General features: G+C 39.5%; 1 protein-coding gene across 10 annotated transcripts in view; it reads left to right on the forward strand.

Annotated features, from left to right (window-relative positions):
• The window catches only part of nrxn2b (neurexin 2b), a 330,369-nt gene that overhangs the window by 73,189 nt on the left and 231,298 nt on the right, over nt 1-25,882 (forward strand). For 6 of the 10 annotated variants that reach the window (XM_051900279.1, XM_051900280.1, XM_051900272.1 and 3 more), the window contains exons 4-5: nt 20,810-20,839; nt 20,956-20,991. The exons of 2 other annotated variants lie outside the window; for them this stretch is intronic. In XM_051900279.1, the coding sequence (XP_051756239.1) occupies nt 20,810-20,839; nt 20,956-20,991 (66 nt within the window). The remainder of the gene's footprint in view (nt 1-20,809; nt 20,840-20,955; nt 20,992-25,882) is intronic. 2 more of the 10 variants (XM_051900274.1, XM_051900276.1) reach the window with 1 other exon arrangement.

Raw genomic sequence — 25,882 nt, forward strand, 5'->3', positions numbered from 1 at the left:
GGAAACACACATACACACACACACACACACACACTCCTGTGCAGAGAGGTGCATGATGGGATCTGTAGTTCTGAGACAGACTGGATCATGATCAATCTGACGGCTGGTAAATTCGGTCCTGCATTAATATCTATCACACGTTCATTTTCCAGACAAACGACACTAAACGCAGGAGGGATGCTTATTATGATAATGAGTTTTGTAGTTTATTCAATTCAGAATTGAAATGAAAATGCCTTTTAAATGTCAGTTCAGTTCTGGACTGAACTCAATTTTCAGGGTGCAGAGTTGAGTTGGTAGTCGTCGCCTCAGATGAAGGAAAGCGCGAGCCCAGACGTGTTGAAACGTCCTTTCTGTCCTTCTCTTGTGTCTTCTGTTGATGGCGTGGCGGTTTCTTTTCTTCACGCTGATTCACAGGATTAATACACGCGTGAGCGAGAAGCAGCGAGACGTTCGCTGAAGAGAAGCTCTAAAGGTTCCCGCGTGAAAGAGCCGGAGGCGTGAAGAGCGTTTGAGCGAGTGTCGAGCTGCTGTCTTTGATAAGACGCACGTAACGCCAGCAGAAGCCCAGCACTCACACAGTTTAGCAAAACACAACAAACTTCAACAAAAATCAAACCAGAAAAACTCTTTCAAACTATTAATAAAAGCTATCTAGTGATAGTAGAATAACTCTGATCAAGGGTTAACTTTGTCCCTCTGTGTGTTCTCCAGGTTTAGATCTCATTGATTGTGTTTCTCAGTAATATTGATGGCAGCACAGGAAGTCTCTCTCTCTCTCTCTCTCGATGAGGTCACTTCCTCCCACACTTCATTTAGACGCTGTATTGTTCGTCTTTCGAGCTCCTAGACAGGAATGTTTGATCACAGGCTGGAGTTTCAGTTGTGTTTCGTGCTTTATAAACTCATCACACACTCGTGACTGGTGTAGTCCAGCGCTGGGCTGTTTGTAGTTTTGATCTGGATCGGCGTGAGTGATTCAGTGATTCAGTGATTCACAGTGTGGGCGAGAAACACCTGATCAGACACCAGCGGGAAACAACAGAGCTTAAACCCGTCTAACACTGTTAATGCTGCACATCATTCTTTGAATGCTTGTCTAAATCCATTCGTTATTATTCTGACAGCGCGAGTGGCGTCCTGGCAGAAAAACAACTTCTTTTTAAATACATTTGAATCTTTTTTTTATCAATCAAGTCTTATTACTTCTGTCTCATTGCCATTATTTATTTTTCAGCTAAACTCAGGAGCGATGAACAGTATGCGTGTTCAAAAGACCAGCCTTGACTTATTGATCATATGTGTGAATTCTGCCACAGAAATCCGATTCACAATGGAGATTCTGCTCCGACTCCACACTCTGATGGATCACAGCACGTCTGCTGTTTCCTACATTATTTTATTTTCGAGATGATGAACTCACATTGCCGTGTGTGTGTCCCGGTGCGGCCGCACATGTGTATCATGGCAACAGATTGATGTAAATGTGTTCGAACGACATGATTGCGGTGATTATAGTAATTTTCTGGTCTCATTTAATGATCCGTAATGCCGGACGCTCACAATGAAAACATTATAGAGCTGAAATATTCATCATATATGTGAGACACATCTGCTAGAGTACACTCAGACAGACAGATCTTCATTTCTTTTCATTTATTTTGAACAGACAGTAGTTCAAATTACAGTTTGTTCCACCTAGAGGCATTACACTAGTTTTTACAGTACAGCCTCCTTTAGAGTGACCAATGCTGCACACTAAAATGAAAAGGCTTTTTTTTTGTTTTCAAACTTATTGGTTTGATTAACATGTTGTGTGTACCCTACTTTTCTTTGCGTGTGAGAGTTCATTAACATGCAGTGTGCACAAAGCTCAGTATTACGCAGTATAAATTGTGGAAGATGAGCGTGAAGAAGAAAAAGAGCCTATTTCACCTTTCCACGAGGAGACGGCGAGTGACGCAGCATCTGAAGCTTCCCATTTCCAGGACACACACATTTCATCACTGGACTGTAGTGAGACTTCCACCACACAAATCAGCACATGATTTTGTCTTGTTATAACAGAGAAAACAACTTAAAATGCTCCGTCATTTATGGTTATACTGATAAGAGCAAGAATTCATTTAAAATTGTAAAACTGTAATATTTTTATTTGTGTAAACTCACAATAAAAACAAAGCATTGTGCTTTTGGAAAATAAAGAAAACAAACACAATGCCACTTTCTGCTGTTTGGCGGTATTCCTTTCCGTGAAGTTTGTGGAGCGATTAATCGAAGCTCAGCGTATAGGCAACTAGCAAACTCTTACGTGCCGTCTGAACTCTTGTTTTGGGTTGGTGCATAGATCACCTCCTCTTCTTCTGCTCTTTTTTCTGTTGTGATGGTTAGCAAACAGCGTTGCATTACTGCAAGCGCCCCCTTCTGGTTTGGAGTGTGGATCGCCTGCAACTGTATTTGTCTGACTGTATGCTCTGAACCGTGACGGTTTGGGACAAATACATGTACCATTACACCCCTAATAGATGGATAGATAGATAGAGAGATAGACTGATGGACAGACAGATAGATAGATTTCTCAGTGAGCAGATGGCTGTTCGAGCGTGTGTAATGCGGTCAGACACCATAGAAAATGACTTCGACTCGTCCCTCCGTTTGTAAGATTGAATGAAATGACAACTGTGACTCGTTTAACACGCATACAGCCTCTTAAGCGTGTTTCTTGTTCATTGGTTCAGATGTTATTGTCTGTGCTCATCATGTAGTTGGTGCACTTTACTCTGATTTGGGTGAAGATCTGTGTGACGAGTCCAGAGAGCGGAAAGTTTATCTGAAACAGACAATTATGCCGTTCTGTCTGTACTACAGTAATAAATACTGATGATTTCACTGACAGACTCGCAGTAATGAAGGAAAAATACTTCACTAGTGTCCACCACTGGTGTCAGGATGCTGTAGGTGTGTGTGTGTGTGTGTGTGTGTGTGTGAGAGAGAGAGAGATGGAAGAGGAAACACTTGAGATTATCACTATCATCATCTGCTTCTGTCTGTCTTTCATCAAGTCGTCTTTGTCTTTAGTTTGTGCGTCTCTCTGTGGTTTGGTCATGAATCTCAGCGCTGATGTTCAGCCCATCTGCAGGACGAGAGGAAGGAAACGGAGCTCTTCAAACCTTTCGTGAGCGTCATTCACTCGATCAGTGGAAACACTGATGCTGCTCTCGCCAACCTCTGAACATCTGCCTCTCGTGAGCCTCTGACACACAGACAGATAGACAGACGGACTGACTGACTGATTGATTGATTGATTGTGGCTCTAACTATTTTGATAATCCATCAAAAATCCAATAATTATTAATAATAGTTTTAATAAAAAATTAATTTGAAATCAGTATTTTTTTAAATATATCCTCAAAAAAGTGCAATTTGCAGGTAATGAAAGCAAATATAGTGAGATTCATGACTGTAGATATTAACTAGAAGAGCAAAGTTTATCAGAGATGGATTTCCCAGAATGCATCACTGTCATCACTGTGATGTATGACTGTCATTAATGAGGACGGTCACGTATCTCTCAGGATAAAAGCAGCTTTACACTCCAGCAGAAGAAGAATAGATAGATAGAGAGAGAGAGACAGATGAAGAGAGAGAGACAGGGAGGAGTTCAGTTTCCCAGCATGCTTTGTGTTTGGTGCAGGTGAGTGACGGTGTGATAAGGGCTCGTTCTCTCTCTCTCTCTCGCTGACATTTCGCCAGGCGTGTGTGTGATGGACGGCCTGCGGGCAGACGAGTGTTTGTGTGCTGAGCGGGTCTGGCAGAGAGCGATAAGAGACGACCACACACACACACACAAACACACTCACACACACAAACACATATTCTGGCCAGAGAAACATTCTTGCGCTGTCACATAGATGTAAGCATATGAAATCACATGCATGCATGTAAAAACCCTCATACACACACACACACACACACACACACACAGCTTCTCCGCAGGCATGACAGATGCTGCCAGTTTGAGACACACTGATTATTAAAATGAAGAGAAAATGATGAGATTTTAAACGTGAGCGAAACCTTCCTTCATGTAGAGCAGAAATAACACACACTTTCAGATGAACACAGGCTGGTGTTTGTTCTTCTTAAAAATAAAGGTTCCAACACTGAAGAACCATTTCTGGCTCCCCAAAGAACCTTTCAGTGATCATTTTTTCTTAATATAAATAATATTTTAAAAATCTAGAGAAATCTTTTGTGTTGAATTGACCCTCGTTTGTGAAGCAGTCCGGTGTAAAATGACGGCATGTCAACAACACTCTACTACAACAACTCTTCCTCTTCTCTAAAGTAGCCCAACATGGCCCCGCCCCCTTTGTTGTGTGTCCTCGGGGGTGGGGTTTATGTAAATTTTAGGGTTAGTGATGTCACCAACCCGGGAAGAAGCTCGTTGTAGTCTCTACCAGCCATTTGTTGTAGTCCTTAAACAGTGATTTCTGTAAAAGAAAATATCTCCTTTGCATTGAACTTTGAGTGTCGTAACTTTGCAGATGTTGTTTATGATCAAACAGAAACATTACACACTAACTAAAGTTAAAAAAGTGAAATTTGTGTGAGAGTTGTGAGAAATATTATGTGTCAGCTTTCTTATACTGTACTTTTGCCATTGTTTGTTGTTTGTGTCTTAGTTCTTATTTTTAATAACAAATAAAAAAAAAATAATAATAACGGTATCATTATACATATCGTTGTCATGAAATGAAATGTTTCATAGCGTGAAGTAATAGTCTGTCCACAAACCCACCGAACAGGACACTGAGAGTCCAGGATCAGACTCTCGCAGTGTTTGTTTGTTTGTTTGTTTGTTTTGTTTGCGGTCTGGTGTTGATTGTGTTTTGTGAGTGTCCTTCATTGGTTCGGGGCAGACCTTTATTTCCAGGGTGTCCGTCTCTGGTCCTGAGCCTCTTCTGACTGAGCAGACCTCCGATGGGTTTGGGCCCGCTGGGATCCCGCACACGCCTGTCCCGCTGCTCGCTCTCCAGTGCAGGGGCTGCTGGGTAATTGGATTTAATTGGATTTAGCAGTTCACTGACCTTGTGGTCAAACCATCCTGCCCTGACAATGAGACCAGGAGTGTGAGAGGAGCGAGAAGATCCCACACGCTGCTTATGAACTCATTAATATTCCCTAGTCGTCACCGTCAAGAGATTTAGACCATGAAACCAAGTCAGACCAGTTCCTCTCGTGAAGGACACGTTTGAGGCCAGAAACTTTTCCCTAGTTTCCATCATTGATCTGTTATTTTCCTGTTTATTACTGCGAAGCTGCTTTGAAACTTCTGCATTGTATAAAGTGCTGTAGAAATAAAGCCGACTGGACTTCAATTATGAGGCGAATTCAGATTCTGCTGTAATCTGCTCTACAGAAGACAATAGAGTCATTATTCAGCTCAAGTTCAGAAGCTGGATCTCGTGTCTGTAGAGTATTATCACTTCCACAACCGCTTCCGCTCTTCAGAGAATCGGAGCATTGAATCCAGCGCTTCTGTTTAGCAGCTGCGTTTACTGCGATGCGCCTCATTTACCGCGGTGTTTCCCTCAGGCTGGCTCTCTTCACTACACGTGTTTTGTTTGATATGTGTATTTGTCCGCCCGTTGCTGGAGATGAGTGTGTGTGGTGTTCAGGGCTCCGGCTGTTGATGTTTCTCAAAGACAAATCATTTCAGTCTTTCCTTTCTTCTGTCCAGGCAGCTCTCAATAATTCATTGGTCTGGTGTTTCACGGCAGAGGCGGCGGTTCGCTGGCAGCGTGTTGTTCGCTCTGATGTTCTCCTTCACCTCGTCTTTGAGTGATTCGGCGGCGGTCTGATCCCGTCGACCTGCTCGCGTCTCCAGACATCTGTGCTTCCTCTCGTACTGATGTTTACATCGATTAGCAGATGTCCACTTAAAACTCATAAATGAAGAAAAACACAGTGGATTTTGGATTTTTTTTGTGACGGAAGTTGTTGGGTTTTTTTGAAGAAAAAAAACAGAATCCAGAAAAATGAAAACAGAAAATTAAAAAGGATTTCACAGGGCTGTATAGTTTTTCAGAGGAACCGAGAGGATGAAGCTTCTAGAAGTTGGTTCCTGGTTGTCATGGATAATGTTCAAGTTTGAGTTTGAAAGGATATCGTTTGAATTTTAGCGATTCCAATTCTAAATTCGATTCTGCTTATCTATTACAATTGTTATCGATTCCCAGATTTGAAGTCAAACATTTAGATATCAAAGATATTTATTCTGACTTTTTGCAAAACATTCTGTTGCAGCTGAATACCATGAACAAAAATCAGAGCAACTAACTAATAAACAACACTCATATAACTGTCAAACATTACTAAAGACAAGTATACAGTCACTAATGCGATAAGAACAAATAAACAAATTAGCAATAGCACAAAAAATACAACTGAACAAAGTTCAGAAATTGTAATCAAATGTAAAATAACACTGCATAGGTATCTTTTTATAAATAAAATATAGTTTAATCCTTATTAAAGTTATTCAGTGAAGATCAGTGAGTAATTTTCTTTTTCTTCTGTTGTTTGATTAACAGTAATGACACACACCTCAGCAGGTTTATTAGGCTACTGTCACTTTAAGAGTGAACGCACTGATCCAATATACTGATACACGTCAAGTCAAGTCACCTTTATTATATAGCGCTTTTGTCACATCCATTTTCTTTCTCAACTGTTTGACATGACCTACTGTTTACAAGGATATTTTAACAGAATTTTGTGTGTATTTGTCTGTTCAAGCGCAAAAAGATGTGAAGGAGAATTCAGTATTCATGCATTATATGAGAGGCGGCTTTTTGTGAGTGCTGAATTGAGTTCTCTTTCATGTCTTCTTGTGCTAGAATGATTTAAAACCATTAAAATGTGCACACATGAATTGATAAGTGGATTCCTGAATTGAAATCGATTTTCGATTCCCAATGGGGACCAAATGTCCCCACTAGGATAGTAATATGTGTGTGTTGTGTTTAGCATTTTAGCGGCTGATTCAGAGAGACCGTCTCTGCCAGAACCGCTTCAAAGGCGTCTTCTGTGGCTGCTTTCCCTCATTCTGCAGCAGAGATGCATGTAAACAGGTTTTTCTGTGAGACAAAGGTGCCGTGTGGAGATGAATCCCTCTGGAGCGACGGATAATCCCATTTCCTACAGGAACGCCATCGCCTCTGGCACACGCAGAGTGTGTGTGTGAGTGTGTGTGTATAGAGTAAGTGTGTGTTTATAGAGTGAGTGTAGTGCAGTGTGTGTAAGTGTAACGCGGTGTGTGAGGCTCTGCCAGGCCGTGTGTGTGTCGGAGGGCAGGGAGCGAGCGGTGGGCGGGTGCAGGTAGGCGGCGCGGCGCGGCCGGTGTCTTCTCACGCTCGCGGGCCGGATCCACTCAACAGCAGTGCATTCACACACACAGAGAGCTTCGCTCTGATCTGCGCAGGTGATCCGTGAGCAGCGGGAGTCAAAGCAGAGCAGATGGTTTGACTTGGACTCACACATGATCCGATGACCTGCACACACACACACACCGCAGGACACACACTGTTTATGTACTCCACACGGTCATGTTGATTCAGTAGAATCATGTAGAAACGAGCTCATGTTCATGACACATACTGACGTTCAAGGGTTTGGGGTCAGTCAGACTTTTTAATGTTTCTGTTTATTTGATCAAAAATACAGTAAAAACAGTGAAATATTATTCCAGTGTAAATCATCTGTTTTCTATGTGAATATATAGTAAAGTGTAATTTATTTCCTGTGATCAAAGCTGAATTTTCAGCATCATTACTCCAGTCTTCAGTGTCACATGATCCTTCAGAAATCATTCTAATATGATGATTTGATGCTCAAGAAACATTTATGATTATTGTCCATGCTGAAAACAGTTTGTGGAAACTGTCATACATTTAAACACAAACGCAGTTATACTTACAGCTGTAGATTTGAGACGTGAAGCTCCAGATGTTGTCATGTCGTACTGTAAACCTTTAGTTGTATTGTGTGGTTTTGTGGGACTGTGAGTATCAAACTCTTGTGATGTCGGATGAAAGCGTGTGAATCGGGCCACAGAACGGAAACCGCATGCATCTCAGCAGCATGAGAGCCTGTTGCCATGACAACGCCTGCAGCGGCTCTGTGATTGACAGCTGCTCAAACCAATGGGAGCGCGTGTGTCTTCAGTGTTCCTGCAGCGTGTCAGTCTCGTTCGGCCGACAGCTCAAGGTGAAACCGCAGTTTGTTATTAATGTTGGCAGTAAAGGATGGGTTAGGGGACTGGTTAACACTGTGCCGCGTATTTCTGCAGAGGACGTTACAGTGGATGCTGTTTCTTTTTCTCTTTTTCTTTTTTTTTTTTTTTTTTTGAAGTCTACGGCTCGTAAAATAAGTCTCCGGGCGACGCTGCAGCACTATTTCACAGCACACTGACCCTGTCGGCTTGTAAAGTCGGTTAAACATTGTTGAAATATTTGTTTACAAGGTTCAGTGCAGTTTAATTTTCTTCTGATCAACTTTTTTCTTTTCTCGTCCCAGCAATCTCTCTCTCTCTCTCTCTCTCTTTCCTGCAATGGATTATGGTTCTTTTATGGCCATTTTACTTTCACTGTTATTATTATTATAATCATCAATATTAATCCAAAGTTGGCATCATCTGAATTTAATAATGATAATAATTATTATTATTATGAATTTTATTACTGTTGTTGTTGTTAAATGTTATATGTATTAATTTCAATGATGCCTACTTTCAATCAACATACAGTATTATCCTAATATTGTGATATTATCCATATATTGTAATCATTATGAGTAGTAATCCCTGCCTAACACACTCATTGTGTCTGAACACATGATGTTAATTAACCACATGACCTGTATTATATTATAATCATATGTCACATGGACGTTGCTTTGACACACTCGTCTCTGATCACAGAACACGATCTGACTGTAACACTGAAACAAGCGTTTCCTGTAAAGCTGCTTTGAAACTATCAGAGGTGTAAAGTATTGGAGTAAATATGATTAGTTACTGTAGTTAAGTGTCTTTTTAGCTACTTTCTACTGAGTATCAAAGATTTTTTTACTCTCTACTTGACTACATTTTTGAATCAGTATGTGAACTCTTTACTCCAGTACACTTGTGATGAGTAATGCAGTTACACATTACATTTTGCTAACTTTTTCTGCAGCAGTTTATTTCCATTACAGAAGAAGTTATATCGCCATCTACAGGGCATTGAAGGTAGTATTTCTTGTGTGTTTTGCTCGTACTCACCCAAACAGGTGTTTCATATATGAGATGAGGACATGATGAGGCTGAAACCAGTGCCAGCAGGCTTTGACTTTAATTTTACTGAACATTATTTTATTTACCCATTATATTGAAGAGACCTTGGTTAGAATATTGGATTACTTATGGCCTTTCTCAGCACAACTGAGACTTGAGTGTCTGTAGACGTTTAAGAGGCTGTTGTGTCAATGGATTATATTCACGGAGCGTTCTTTAGAACTCCTGCAGTAATATAACCCAGCTGGAAAACTTCACTTCCAGTGAAATGTCACTTGATTTTGTGTTGAGCATCAATAGTGCAATACTTAATTTATAATCAGAAGTCACTTAAATAGTTCAAACATAAGACGACATAAAAAAAATAAATCAATAAAGACACGTACCTCCGTGTTCCTCAGCTAAATTCAATTTGACTGTCAGTTTTCACACTTTTGTGTGGAAAAAAGCATCAACACACTGTAAATTAAAGATTTATTGAGCACTTTAGCTTTAGCCGCACTGACTGACAGCTTCAGTGATTATAAAGAGAGAGCGGCGCTCGCTTTCTGTGCAATTCATTCACAAGAAAAATTATTGTTTTTCATCAGATTTTTTGAGTACTTCATACTTTTAAACCTAGTGATTTTATAATGTTTAATATTTATTCAAAAGCGAAACTGAGTGAAAAAAACTATTACAGGAAATGGCTAATATGAGCCAATAAATGCTCCTCTGCCGCCATCTGATGGTTATAGTGGTAAATAATGTCTTTTATTTTTAAATTTTCTATCAAATGTTGGATTTCCTACATCTTGAAATATTCAATTTTACAAATGGGGACAATCTCTGAAGGATGAACAAATGTTTTTGGTCATCACATTAAAAATAACATTAGAAGTGCTGGAGAAATGTTTGGTGTTTGTGTCTAATTACAGTTTCTAACATTCCTATTAGCTTCATCTTTATTGCAATCAATAAAACTGATTTATTGGCAAATTAGGTAAGTGTGATAACTGCATTAAAAAATAAATACAACATTAAAAAGTCAACCATTGATGGTTTTGTGTCGATGTACAGCGAGTAGAGAATGATCAGCTAACAGTTCACCGGAAACGCCCAAACTGGCTGAATTGGTGACTTGTAACTTGTAATGTAGTCGTGATTGCTGTAAGGGGTCTTAAGTATGGTTTTCAGGTATTCTTTACACCTCTGGGAACTATGTATTGTGAAAAGTGCTGTACAAATGAACTGAATTGAATTATTAATTATTATCAATTATTATTTTCTGGCCAAAACATCATGTGACTCATGGTGAAAATCCCCCAGACTTCCTCTGAAGGAGAGACTGGAGAGTTTTGCGCAGACATTCGTGATCTTCAGTTGTCTAGTTGTGGTGATATAGTTTCACTGAGAGCAAATGATGTGCTGTTGTACTTTCATGTTAAACAAAGTGATGTTTACAGTCAGACTCTGAATCCTGAGGCCGCTTCTGACGCGTGTTCTCTGAGGTCGTTATGTTTAAATGATCTCTAGCCAGGGCGAGATGTATCTTTTATTAAATCCTTGGCCTTCACTTTGATTGACAGGCTTAAACCCCGCCTCCAGATGAAGATGTCTTCATGCATTATCCAGATGATGACGCTCGCGGGACTGCGCTGCGTTTCCCCGGACCGAGGTTTCAGCGAGAACTGAAATAATGAGCGCTCGCCGTAGACCTCAGGGGAACGATTGAAACCAAATGGAGAACCGCTCGCCTTCATAAACCATTTCAAACCGACAGACCGATCTTCACTCCATTGCTTCTCATTCACACAGATTTATTAATATTCTCGTCAAGAACTCGCTCTGTTTGGTGTTGATGAAATTCAAGCCGCTCGATCTGGCTCAGCGTTACGCGGGGTGTGCGGTAGATTGTTTTCTGCAGTGCATGATGGATGCTTCCTTTATTGCTCCCTGAAAACTTCAAGCATCTTCCTTTAAATTTAGCATGAATTTAGCATGCTAATTGCTTTCAGCTAAGTTAGTGGGTAGAGCAGATTCTGTGGCGTCTCTGCTGGAGAACATTAATTTCTCATTACTGTATGTTTTGTGCCGCACCTGCTGCGCGCGTTCTGATGGCGGACGCCGCGAGTCGCTGCAGACACAGAGTGGCTTTGGCTCGTAGCTGCGCTCAGGACATTACGCAGAGCTTCATTAGCTCCCATCTAATGAGAGTGTTAAAATATAACCAGCGAGAAATCATTTAGATGAGATATTAAACACAAACGCTTCAGGGTTTACACCAAGCTCCGGTTTTACTTTCCTGTGAACGCAACTCAATGAAAAGCTTTTGAAATACATGGGAATAAGAAATAAGTGGCCAGTAATATGACAGCCTTCAGTCTGACTGGCTGCTTTGTGCTACTTGGAGTTGGAAAGAAAGTCAGCACTTTTGAGGAAAAGCTAGTTGCCAGAATCTTCCAGGTTATTGACATGTTCAGATCATCTCCGAAGCCAGCTGAAAGACAGCAGATGTTCAGATGTGACGTCAGGACGGGTTTGAAGATGCTTCAGCTGTTTCCTGAATGCAGTCATTCTGTCCATTCATTCTCTGGACACGTGCAAACTCTTGACGCTAAAGATAACTCTCATTAATGCTTCATTAAATGTAAATGTAATATTTCTGTTTGATCGCAGCGGCTCAGGAAGGCCGTGAGTCATAATACCCTCCACACGATGAATATTAGATGAGGAGAGCAGCATGTGATCGCTGACATTTCCCTGACGGAGCGTCGTCACTACAGTTGCCAACCTGCGACCGCCTTACAAACCGTAATAAATATGAGACGAGCGAGCGCTCAGCTAATTGATTGTTTGTTTTATGAAGTTACAGGCGTTATTAATGGTTTCTGCCGCAGGTTGGAGTGTTCGTTACATTCGCAGATGAAGATTCCTCCGACAGCAGATGGAGGCTGAACTTATTTATGAGCGCTGTAATGAAGATGAAGCACGCGATCTCTCCTCCTCAGCCGCTCTCATTACTTCTGTCAGGGAATCACACGAAATAAAACGCATGTTGTTTTAATCAGGAAAATGTGAAACATTGAACGATTCACTGAGCTATTTTAATTGCATTATATAATTATTTTTTCAATAGAGGCAAATTGCTTTTCTCTGCCTGAGAGACTCAAAGGAGGATTTTATTATTTTATGTATTCATTTATTCATACAGTACAAGCAGTGAGGTGTCTATCCATCTATCTATCTATCTATCTATCTATCTATCTATCTATCTATCTATCTATCTATCCATCCATCCATCCATCCATCCATCCATACACCCACCCACCCATTCATCCATCCATTCATCCATCCAGTACAGAATATAGAATGATTCAGTGTCTTTGAATGAATCAGTTGAATAAATGATTCAGTGACTCATTCATATAACTCAGTGTTTTTGAATGAATCGGTTGAATGAATGATTCAATGACTCATTCACAAAGGCAGCCACTCGTTCTCTGGAACATCATGCCTAATTCCACCACCTCTCAAATTATATTGTATTTAATAACATTCTTTTGTAGAAATTACATTTTTTTAAAAACATTTTTGGAATAAAATGGCCAATTCCTTTGTCTTAAAGCTATTTTTATAACGTCCTAAATACACACAATTAAATTTTTGCATAATCTGCCTGTTACGTGTTGTACAATGCTGAAAAGTGAATCGGTTTGGGTGAAGTTTGGTTTCAAAAATAATTTATATTTCTTCTGACGATCTCTTCTGCAGGCAGATCTGATCAGCGCCACCTGCTGTACAGGATGAATTTGCTGTTAGTCCAGCTGATGGATCTGAGTGTGAATAAACCTTCAGATTCAAGTTAATTTGGTGTAAAAGGAGCTGTAATCACTGCTGATCCATCACTATAGACACCTACTGATCTGTCTGTCTGTCTTTCTGTCTGTTTCTCTATCAATGTGTCTGTCTGTCTCTCTGTCTCATGTCAAGTCACCTTTATTTATATAGCGCTTTTTACAATGTAGATTGTGTCAAAGCAGCTTTACATTGATAACTGGTACATTATTTGGCTGCACAGCAGCTTTTAAAAGAATAGTGTCAATGCAGGCAGATCAAAGCACTGTTGAATATCAAATGTCAAGTCATCAGTCGTCTCTGGTGTGGATGTGTTGTAATTACTCCATTAACACTCTTCTGGTGGTCAATCGCGTCTCCTATGCGGGTCGGTTCACTCTAATAGGCTCGGACCCGTGTGAGATCAGCAGGAATCTGAACGGTATCAGTTATCCCTGTTCGTTTGCAGTCCATAATGACGGACCTCACAAACATTTCGTAACAGAGGGCCGTAAAGCACATTTGCTCTCTGTGCGGCAGTTAACACCAGCTTCTGATAGCAGCCGCGACCCGCTTTAATTATTAACGGTGCGGAGGCGAGGAAAGGAGCGCTGCGCATCCATCATCCGCGCACTATATGTTATGATAAGTTCCCCTCTCCTCCCTCAGAAACCCTCCTCAATTATTAAAGCTCTTCAAATTCAGCTTGAAAGGATTCTTCTAGGATGTTTCCATTACGCATCAGCTTATTCTGTTCATGTCCACACAGACGCTGAGAGCGATTCCTGTTCTGTCTTACAGAAGTGGTCTCCATCAGGTCCAGTTAATCGTGAAGTAAATCACTGCTGTGTCATCAAGCAGATGCGTAATGATGGCAGTGATCATTTTTGGCTGAACTGTCCCTTTAAGAGTGTGTGTTTGTGTGTGTGTGTGTAGCAGCTTTACTGTCACAGTTTGTGCTTCAGTAAAACACCTCAGGATCCTTTCAGCCGTCAGTCAGATCTCTGTCTGTGTGTGTAAGCCGTCATAAACAGCTGAGGACTAAAAGCATGAATATATCAGCAGCAGAAGTCTGTGTCCAGTTTGTGTTTGAAGGCGTTGTTCGTGTGTGTTGTTGTGTGGTTGTGTGAGTCTGAGCTGAGATGGATTCACAGACACACAGTAATAACGATGATGGTTATTTTTCTCGCTGGCAGAGTGTCCGCACATCTGTGGAGTCACGTGATACGCTGGAGGAGAGCTTCACTGTTCACACTAAACCTCATTCAGAATCAATGTCAAGTGTAGAAGCGTTTGCTGTAGTGCACATGCCATAAACTGAAAGAATACAATAATAACATTAAATATTTATCATTAAATATTGGACTGCGTGTTGCAGTCGTTTGTGTCGTCTTCAGGACTGACCGACGCTCCAGCTGTACGACGTGTTTGAGTTTCCAAGCACATCCTGCTTAATGACAAAATGATGAGTCTTTCTGCTTCTGTCACTCAATCGGTGCGGCCAATCAGATGCTTTGCTGGCTGAAGTCAGCTTTGTGAATCGTTGTTTTAATTATTGGCAAGATGCTGGAGATCCGCTGCAGAATGGATATCAACAGCACTGAGAGAGAGAGAGAGAGAGAGGCGGTTCAGAACAGCGAGGGGATTGAAACTCACTTCCGCTCTATTATTAGTCTGTTGATTGTGAAGCACATGGCAGGGTTTGGTCATCTGTTGACGGCGTGTGATTTGGCGGCGTTGCTGTGAGACGTGTGAAAGCGATGGAGCTCCCGTGTCGCTGTTGGCCGCGTCGCTCTCCCATATGGCCAATCAGACGGCAGCCTCCTCAGATCCTGTTACAACTGGCTCCGTTCCTCGAGTTCAGTGCGACTCAGTGTGTGTGTGTGTGTGTGTTCACGCGTGTCCTCGCACACGGGAAACGTCTTCATCTGCCGTCAGCAGAGCTCAGCGTCACATGACCTCAGAGACTAGCGCTGTCAGCTGACTAATATTTTTACATGAATTCAGTACTACTCTGATGGGAGAAGAGGCCCTTATTACAAAATGTACTTAAATGTTTTAGCTGTAATTTTTATTTTTATTTGATTTTTTAAAAATAATTAATCATACAGCATTAATACATTAAATTGACAGTTCTGTAGCTTTAACACATCAGAAGTACAAAGCCAAAATCAGTTTATCTTTATTTTATTTATTTTATTTTACTTTACTTATTTTATTTTATTATTATTGTTTATTTTATATATTTCATTTTTAATTTTATTTACATTTTATTTTGTATTTTATTTAATATTTTTATTTAATATTTTATTTATTTTTATTCATTTTTTATTTTATTGTATTAATATTATTTTTAATTTTATTTATTTTATGTATTTTATTTTATTTAATCATAATTTGGTTTATAATTTATTTTATTTTATATTTGATTTGATTTTACATTTTTGCTTTTTTATTTCATTATTTTATTTTATTTATTTTTTGCATTTTTTATTTTATTGTATTAATATTATTTTTAATTTTATTTATTTTATGTATCTTATTATATTTTATCACAATTTGTTTTATAATTTATTTTATTTTATAATTTATATTATTTTATTTAATATTTTTATTTTGTTTATATTTTATTTAATTTTGTATTTCATATTTGTATTTTATTTTATATTTATTTTTAAGTTTTAATTTCCTTTTTTTTTTTTTTTTATTTTACTTTTTTAATATTTTATTTTTTGCATTTTTTTTTTATTTCATTTTTTATTTTATATTTTGTTTTGTTATTTATTTTATTCTTTTTTTTGCATCTTTTATTTTATTGTATTATTAGTATTTTGTATTTTATTTCTCTGCTGTGAACTGGAGCTCTTGTCTTCACACCCACCTGTTCGCCGCTCTGAGTCATGAGCCGTAGGAGGACTGATGGTGATTTTAGAGTATAATCGACACCGTCCTCCAAGTGAGTCTAATTCATAATTCATACTTACGGTAATTGTTTGTGCTGTTCTACTTTCTGGCTGCGCTGCTTTACTGCTCTTTTCCTCATTCGTCTGACAGCCAGAAGCAGAACTGCAGCGCAGCATTTCCATTTTCTGTCATCGCCACCTTATTTTTTTCTCTCTGTTGCTTCTTTTGGGGGCAAAAGGGAACTCTGGGTAACATATTCTGCATATGCCGTCAGAGTTTTCAAAGTGCTGACAGATTTTACCTCGTGCCTGTTTTTCAGTCTTTTTGTAGCTTTTTACACCCAAGCATGATCTTATACTGCACATTAGATTATAGACCAAAGCAGCGGTTCTGGCTTTCTTCCGATCCCTTCATGTTTACATCGCCACAATCCTCTATCACTTCACAAAACATCCCCAAACCAAACACTGACGTTTATTTAACCCGTATTTAATTAATTTGACCTTTCTCGTGTTTTTCTATCCTAACTAAACATGATTTGCATGTTGTTATTTGTGTTTGGGGTTGTTTTTTCCCTTCTGTCCTCAATCCCAGCAGAACAGACCTGAGAACTGCTGATGGAAAGAATTTACTCTGGAAACAAGCGGGAAAGTTTGAAGAGGAAAGCAGAGCAGCCAAAATGCAGCAATTACAGATATATGCAAAATAATTCTGATCAGGAGAAGGAGGTCAGTGCGGAGAAGGTCAGCGTTTCCTCTTGTCGTGTGGAGAGGAAGCTGAACACTGCATCTCATTATCTCTGAGAGGAGCTCGAGAGCTCCAGTTCTGCAGGCCCTGAAGAAATTCACTTCAGCACTGGTCAGGTTTGACTACTTTTCGTCTTAAAGACGGAAGAGCTCTTTGTGAGGGATTCTTCATTCTTGTTTTCCAGAGCAGTTTGCTTTCGAACATGAACTGCAGACTCATTATGTCTCTGATGTTGCTCATTAGGCTCATAACTAATTAGCAAGGTTTAGAAACACAAGACATAATGTGAAAGAAAAGATGGTAACCTTGATGTGCTAACCAGCGAATTAAAGAGTGTTTATGTAGAAACGGATATTATGTCATCATTTACTCAAACCTCTGAACTTTTTCTGTGCACAAAACAAAACATATAATTAGTCCATTGAGTGTGTGCACTGTATTCTACACAAGATTTATCTTCATAGAGTTTGTAACAACACGAGTGTCTGAATGAGGAGAGAGTTTTGAGTTCAGGACTGAAGTGAGTGTCTTTTTCAACTCCAATTCTGTTCCTGAATTTGAACTGACGTATCAAACATGATGCAGAACTACAGTATGAATGTGACTGTAAGATAGATTTGAAATTATTTGAAAATTCATATTTTCTGATTGACTGATTTTTAACTACAAAATGAAGCAGTATGTTTTGTAAAACTTATGTTTTGAATGTTGCTTAAAGTCTGACAGACAGATGATACATGATAGATAGATAGATAGATAGATAGATGAGAGATAGATAGATAGATAGATAGATGAGAGATAGATACATAGATAGATAGATAGATGAGAGATAGATAGATAGATAAATAGACTGAGAGATAGATAGATAGATAAATAGACTGAGAGATAGATAGATAAATAGACTGAGAGATAGATAGATAGATAAATAGACTGAGAGATAGATAGATAGATAGATGAGAGATAGATAGATATATAGATAGATAGATAGATAGATAATGCATCAGCTGTGTTGAATCTTTTTCTATTACAGTCCAGTAAGTCAGTGTTTTGATGAGAATCACACACCTGTGTTGAGTTCAGTTCGCGTCTTTAAGCCGAGAGTTTCTTGTCATTGTGTTTTCAGCTGTTCTTCTCTTGTGCTCGTGTCCATTAGCACCGCTCTGCTAAAACAGAAAGCTCTTCTCAAACAGCACTCGACTCACTGCTGCATTTCAGCACATGCTGTTTCCTGACCGTATGGGATTGTGTCGAGGTTCTGTGGCCAGCAGTAGCGTGTTACTTTTGACATGTGTGTGGAGTGGAATAGAGCTGTTGCTGTGAAATATTGGCGTTGTTTAGTTGGATGTAATTTACCCCTGAATTCACTGAGTGTGTCCAACACTGGATGTTCAGAGCGGCGGTTTCTTGTGTTTCTTCAGGTGTTAAAAACCCTTTTGTGTTGCAGAAGACGTTTTCATGACTTCATCTGCAGTTTGCTGGATTCACACGAATCATCAGGTGGGTCGCGACTCAAGAATGAATCTCGAGGAGAAAAACAAACAATAAAGAAGTGCAACCTTTGGGTCACAACATATGCTTGAAAAGAGCGGCGAAACATGAGTGATTGTCGATGTGTGCATCTGTTCCTCTTACTAAGTGAGGTGAAGGACAGTGTCAACCTCAAAATAAATAAATAAATAAATTAAAAAAATCCACGGATGATGTATGTTTTATTTGAGTGAACAGTTTGCTGTACATAAGACAACCCGAGTTCGAGTCCCAGTTCAAGGTTTGGGCTTTCTCAAGCCAACATCAAAGTCTGTTCACAAAGTTTAGCTTCTAATTTTTATTAATATTTTGAACGAGCTTTTATTTTTATTTTTCTATTTTAATTTGTTTAATTTGTAGTAATTTTGTGGTAGCACTTTACAACAAGTTTCCATTAGTTAACAATAACTAACAATGAGCAATTCGTTTGTTACAGTATTTATTAATGAAACTGTTCATTGTTAGTTCATGTCAGCTCAGGTCCATTAAACAATATTAAAGTCCCCCTGTGGTGAAAATCAAGTTCTTAATGTTATTTATATGTCTATGTGCTGTTTTTAATATGCTTTAAAGGGGTCTTGGATTATGATTTGACTTTTTTAACTTTAGTTAGTGTGTAATGTTGCTGTTTGATCATAAACAACATCTGCAAAGTTACGACACTCAAAGTTCAATGCAAAGGAGATATTTTCTTTTACAGAAATCACTGTTTAAGGACTACAACAAATGGCTGGTAGGGACTACAACAAGCTTATTCCTGGGTTGGTGACATCACTAACCCTAAAATTTACATAAACCCCACCCCCGAGAACACACAACAAAGGGGGCGGGGCCATGTTGGGCTGCTTTAGAGAAGAGGAAGAGTTGTTGTAGTAGAGTGTTGTTGTCATGCCGTCATTTTACGCCGGACTGCTTCACAAACGAGGGTCAATTCAACACAAAAGATTAACATGACGGCACATGCTAGTGGATGAGTTGAATCAACTCCACAGCAACTACATAAATTTATCCACTAACCATTCAGAAACGTCTAAAAGTTGTAACTTCTTCCTGAGTCTCTCCATCAGTGTCGACTCCGGTGTGAACAATGTAAGGCTGAACACCGTTACTGACAATCCTCATTTTGGCTGCGTGAGATTCTCCAGCTTTGTTGTTGTTGAGCGACCGAAGCACAAGCTTTTAAAGCTCCGCCCTCTTCTGGAAAGGGGGCCGGGAGCAGCTGCTCATTTGCATTTAAAGGGACACACACAAAAACACCCAAATAGGGGCAAATTTGACAAGCTATAATAAATGATCTGTGGGGTATTTTGAGCTGAAACTTCACAGACTCATTCTGGAGACACCAGAGACTTATATTACATCTTGTGAAAGGAGCATTATAGGTCCACTTTAAGACAAAGCATGTGCAAATTCATAAGTCACCACCATTGCTGAGTATTTTCTCCTTAAAACTGCAGTGAACCAAAGACAGTCTCAAAAACGTGTTTTGAAATCACTGGTGTTTCTGACGTCACAAACTACCTTGTAACCAATCACGTCAACATGTGATCATCAACGAGTGCATCTCTGAGTTACATTCAAGCTATTTTAAGGCATGAAGAAATGTTTAAATATGTAATTTTGATGATCAGAGATGATATAATTATTGACTACAGATATAACTTGATTTTAATCATGTGTTAGTAAATGCTGAGAGTATTTATTTTTGTTTGAGTTTTAGATTTTGTTTATTTGCAGTTGGTTATTTTAGTGCTCCTACATAAACTTATTTCAGTTAATTGCCAAGGCAACATTTCTAATTGTCATTTACTCATCTAATATTTATATTTTATTTCAGCTCAAACGGCAGTGCTTTAATAGGTTTGGTTGAGTTTGAGATGTGTTGTGGTGTTCGTTGAGAATAGAGTTGGTCTTCTGCTGGATTTCTCTCTCAGGTTGGTGTCGTGAGCAGGACCTGTGCTAGTTCAGCTGTTTTAGGCCGTCTGTGGATGTGGTTTGAGTCCGAACGGAGCGGTGGAGGATGAATGCGGCTCGTCGGGTGCTTTAGATGAGAAGAGTCGAGACGCTCTTGAACTCTGCCAAACAGTTGTGTGTGTGTGTGTGTGTGTGTGTGTGTTTCCATAAGACCAGAGGGGAAAAAAAGCATTTGAGCGAGCAATGGCCTTCGGGGGTTGCACTGAATGAAATGCTTTTTTTTCCAATCCCCACTTCACTCAAGAAGCGTTCACTCGTTCGTTCGTTCGTTTGTTTGTTTGGTTCAGCCTTTATTTCCTCTCTCTCTCTCTCTCTCTCTCTCTCTTTCTCTCTTCTTTCTTTTCCCTTTTTGCTTTGAGTTGATCTTTGACATCCTCGCGTGCCCCGGGATGTCTGTCACAAACTGCAGTCCAACCTTGTGACAATGCTTGCTTTCTTCCCGTGCCTTTTTATGACCTTCTTCTTTTTTCATTTCTTTCTTTTGTTTCTGTTCTTTCCTTCAAGGTCTGGCGCACCTGACGTTAAACAGCCAAGGTATGGTTCATTCCGTTTTCCATTCTTTTGTTTAGTGAGGAAACAGATGTGTGCATCTCTCTCCCCTCCGTCTTACTGTCTGTCCCCCTCCCATCTTACTGTCCCGCTGTCTGAAGACCTCTGGCCTGTGACCTCTGACCTCCCGGACGCAGGTAACGCTCTTCTGTCTCGCTCTCGCTGGGTTGACATGATGAAATGCTTGTGTTCAGAATGCGCAGACTCTCGTTCTGTGGTCATTCTCATTGTTTGGCAATGGTTTAGTGTTAGATCTGCTCTGTGCTTCAGCGCTGATGGATCTCAATGTTTCTTCTAATGGTTTTCTGATGTTTATTGACTCGAGCATTTTCTCATCTATTTTAATAACATGATCGTTCGGTCATCATTCACTGTCCCTCGTGTCGACTTTAATTTCTGAGAAATGGTATTCACTGAAAGTCAGCGTAGTTTGGTTTCCAATGTTCATCAAAACATGGAAAAGTTTAGGTTTAGAAGGACACGAGGGAGAGTAAACGATGACAGAATGATGGTCTTTGACTGTTTAGACTAGTTTGTTTATTTCACTGTCTGTCACACGTTTCGTCTCACCTGGTTGTTTCATTTGTTTTGAGCTGGTTCTTTATCCGTGTCTTCAGTCCTCTGGTTTGGGTTGGTCAGCGGTAGTGAAAGCGAGATGTGATGGTGTTTGTCGTTCAACGCTCCTGCTTTACTTTGAATTTCAGCCCTGTTTCGACTCACTAGCTTTCCCTGGAGATTGATTTGTGTTTCACAGACACACTTTGTCATTTTAATCCCGTCTGAATCCGTCATGTCTGTGTTTTTTCTCTCTGAACTTGTAAAAGTTACTGAGCAAATCTCCAGTTTTTCTCCTCTGGGAAATCTAATCCGGATGGGAACGTCTGTGACTGCGGTTTATTATTTTTACAGCGATTCAACTGATTTTACACAGATTTATATAACTGATTTTGGTAACACTTTAGAATAACTCTATCTCTAACTCTGCTATGAAGCATTAGTTAAGCATTAGTAAATAGATAGCTCATCATTTATAAAGCATTAATAGACATTAGTAAGCAGTTTATAAATACACCTATAAATGCTTTGTTCTTGATTTATAAGCATATATATAATGTGTTTAATAATTGTATTTTCATACTTTATTAATGATCAATTTATCATTTCTAAATTAAGTATTACATTATTCACAAACCAGTTATTTAGGAGTTGTCAGTGGTTCATAAGATCATTTATAAAGTGTAAGTAAATTATTAATAAACTATTTAAATGTACATTTATGCATCTTATTATTTAGACATATAGTAATAGTCACTCAGTGTGTTAATAAATGCTTTATTAACACATATTCCTGCAGTAATTCATGATTAATTCAGGTAGTTATAAAACATTTAGTAGTTGTCAGTTAACTATTTTTGAGAGCTCATCTAAAGTGTGGACTATTCATGCCTCGTAAAGCTTTTATAAAGGAGATTTATATAAATCAAGAACAAAGCATTTATAGGTGTATTTATAAACTGCTTACTAATGTCTATTAATGCTTTATAAATGATGAATTGACTGTTTACTAATGCTTAACTAATGCTTTATAGTGTGCAGTTATTATAAAGTGTTACCCTGATTTTTAAAGCACTCACATTTGAAACGTGAGCTCATGTTTATTCTTAAAGTGTATTTCAGTTTGTTTAGGCTTGGTGTTTATAATGAATGTTTGTTTTATACTTATACTGTATTTATTCTGAATTTATTAATTAGGGGCCAAACACTGAAGGTACGTAGTCAGCTATTGTAATCGTTTTTCTGTTCTTATTATTCTTCTCCCGTTTCCACTCTTGAGTCTATGGCAGCCCATAGAACCGCTTGCGGGAAAGTTATGAAATTTGGCACACAGATACAGGACAGTCGGAACTGTAAACAGGGCAAATTTGGAGTCTCTAACTCAATTCCTCTAGCGCCACCAGCTGTCCAAAGTTGCACTCATGTTTATTTTAATAACTTTTGAACCGTAAGGGCTAGAAACAAAATTCTTTTTTCCTCTGATTCCTTGATTTTTCTGATTTTCCTCCTAGGCCGTTGCTCTGATTATCACAGAAATTGAACCAGATCATCTTCTGACCATGTCGACAAAAAGTCAATTTTTACGTAGCGCTTGTGAATATAGATGTAAGGCTGTATCTCCACGACGCTTTATCATATTCAGACCGATCTTGGTACATGTCATCACAAGCATGACCTGAGGTTACATGCTGCGTTTCGTTGCAGCGCCACCTACTGGTCTGGAGATTCAAAAAATGGTTATTTTTGCTTAAATAACTTCTGAATGGTTTGTCCGAAAATCATATAAAATAAAATTGGTCTCATTGGATTCTGGGCGACATTCTGAGTTGAATAATATCCAATTTTCCCATATTGAATTTTGTATGAAAATGCTGTATTTTATGAATGCATTAGCGTATCATTACGAAACTCAGTATGGGTCTTCGGCACCATGCCCTGACAATACTCAAAAAGTACTCAAAAAGGAGCAGCGTTACCTTGTGGTCAAAAGTTATAATGAAATTTACAAAAATGCTAATAACTTTTGACTATATTAACCTATTGTAATGATTCCTTGGGTCATGCCGAGAAGATAGATACCAAATTTGCCATAGTCAGCCGAACTTCCTGTCCGCCATTTTGTTTTTCTTTAAAAACCTACTTTTTTTAACTCCTCCTAGACCGTTGCTCCAATTTTCACCAAAATCAAATCGTATCATCTTCAGACCATGCCAACAAAAAGCTATGGATTTCAAGTCGATTCGTTTAACCGTTTTCGTATACCACAGCAACGATTGTCATTGTCATTGTCACCTTACTCTGACCATACCACATCAATTTGGTCACAGCGCCACCTATTGGTTGAAAGTGATAAATCATTAAATCATTATTATTGAAGGTATTTATGATTTTTTTGGTCATTTTGCCTAAATATGTCTTTAATTTCTCACTGTTGCAGTGAGTCTGATGCTCCAGCTGTGCTTGTCCTTTCTTTGTGTTTGGCCCCGTAATTGCTGCCTGCAGCTATATTTACTATTATTACTTTATTCTGAATATGGTTAAATTTGTGGATTGATGGCAACTAAAATACATCTTTCTAGTGTTTATAATCTTTGTAAACAATTAATTTATGGGTATTTTACATTAATTCTGTATGTAATAATAAAATGTTACACTGATGCAACATGCAGTCAATGCAATTTAGACTTATTTTTTCAGAGAATAGTGTACGTCACAGATGCTCTGTGTTAATAATTGTCCCTCAGACGTCCTTCAGGACACGAGTCTCGTCCCGTCCCCTGTTCTCTTGAGGAATAGTAACGTGTGTGTGAGGCTGCCGTCTGTCTGTCCTGTTCAAGTGACACACACGACACAAACCCTCCTGAAGACACTCATGTTTGTCTCTTAAGAAGCTCATTAATATTCATGACATCAGTTCCTCCTCAGGAAGGCAGACGCTGGCGTCTGTGAGCTGTGAGGTTTCTGCAGTCAGACGCATTAGACACAAGCGCCACACGACTCCAAACATCCTGAGAACCGTCTCTGACGTCCATAATTCACACTAATACAGTGTTTCCAATATCAGCGTGTGTGTGAGAGAGTGTGTGTGTGTGAGATGGCAAACAGAGGTCACTAATTATTCAGTCTCTGTTTTGCCTCGTTAGCAGATTGTGAATGTGACAGGGACTTTCAGCCAAGATTAAATGATAAACTCGACCTCAGATCAGCTGTGGCACTGACAGACAGACGTCACTGTGTTACTCCATGTGTCTCGTCTACTGCTGAACCTGCTCTGATGATCATCAGTGTCACAGAAATCAAACATTCTCCAGTGAATCAGTAAACACTTGGCGACGCGTCACACTGAGTGTTTGAGCCGCGGCGCCACCTATCGGTCAAAAATCATACAGATGGAAAAAAGCACATTAAATTTATCAAGTCATAATCATTGTCAGATTCATTTTCTAAGTTCCAGGCTGCACTTACTCTCGCTCGTATCCCAGATAAATCATCACCACGGTCGTCCCTACATCACTGTTGAGGTAATGACATCGTCATCGATTTAAACACATCCACAGGTTACTTTACTTCCTGAACAAGTGTTCGCTCGAGTCCGAGATGCTTTCACATTCAGATGAATCGCTCCAGTTCCAGAGCAGCTGAGCTCAGATCTCGGTCCACATGACATCTTTCACATTATCAGTGTTTCATGTGAACCGTGGCCTGTTTCTAACTCTTCACCCGCAGTCATGTTAGTGCAGATCACTCGCTCTGCTGCTGAATTACAGCGACGCAAAAGAGCAGATCTATAATCCTGAAACCGACCGACCCCAGTGAACACAGAGAACGTCTCAATGTCACGAGCACATGTCAGAGGACGCCGCTGTACTGACTCATTTCATTTACTAATAATAAACACAATAATCCCTCGCCAGCATTCGCCGCCGTCTAATTACTGCCTCCGTGTCTTTTTATTTTAATCCATTATTTATTTTCCATGAGATTAAACATGCAGTAAAAAGCCTAATTCGGTTTTGTTCGGCTCGTGGTTCATTAGGACGGAGGCGGATATTTGAGATATGAAATTAAATCAGCGACTCGCTCTCTCTGTTGTTCAGGAAGCTTCTTGAGAGGAACGCCATCATCGCTCTCAGTGTCTCGGTGTTTAACACAGTAATAGGATGATGCTGCTCATTCGGCCTCCGTCTGTCCCGCGGGTTTCTCAGGGCGCTGACCGTGACCCCGTCAGCATGTGATCAGCGTTACTCGTGTGCACTCGTGCAGTAATTAATGAGACACACACACACACACGAGTTACTGAAGCAATGCGACAGGGCCCGTCTATAAAGCCCTGAATGTTTCATTACTCACTGAGAGTCCAGAGCGAGCCGAGCGCTGGCATTAATGCTGCAAGAGTCGATTAAACAGAGACATCCAGACAATACGAGCGACACTGAGCACATCAAACCAATTACAAGAGACAGAAGAAAGGCC

This window comes from Ctenopharyngodon idella, chromosome 7 (assembly GCF_019924925.1).
Source record: "Ctenopharyngodon idella isolate HZGC_01 chromosome 7, HZGC01, whole genome shotgun sequence".
Lineage (NCBI taxonomy): Eukaryota > Metazoa > Chordata > Actinopteri > Cypriniformes > Xenocyprididae > Ctenopharyngodon > Ctenopharyngodon idella.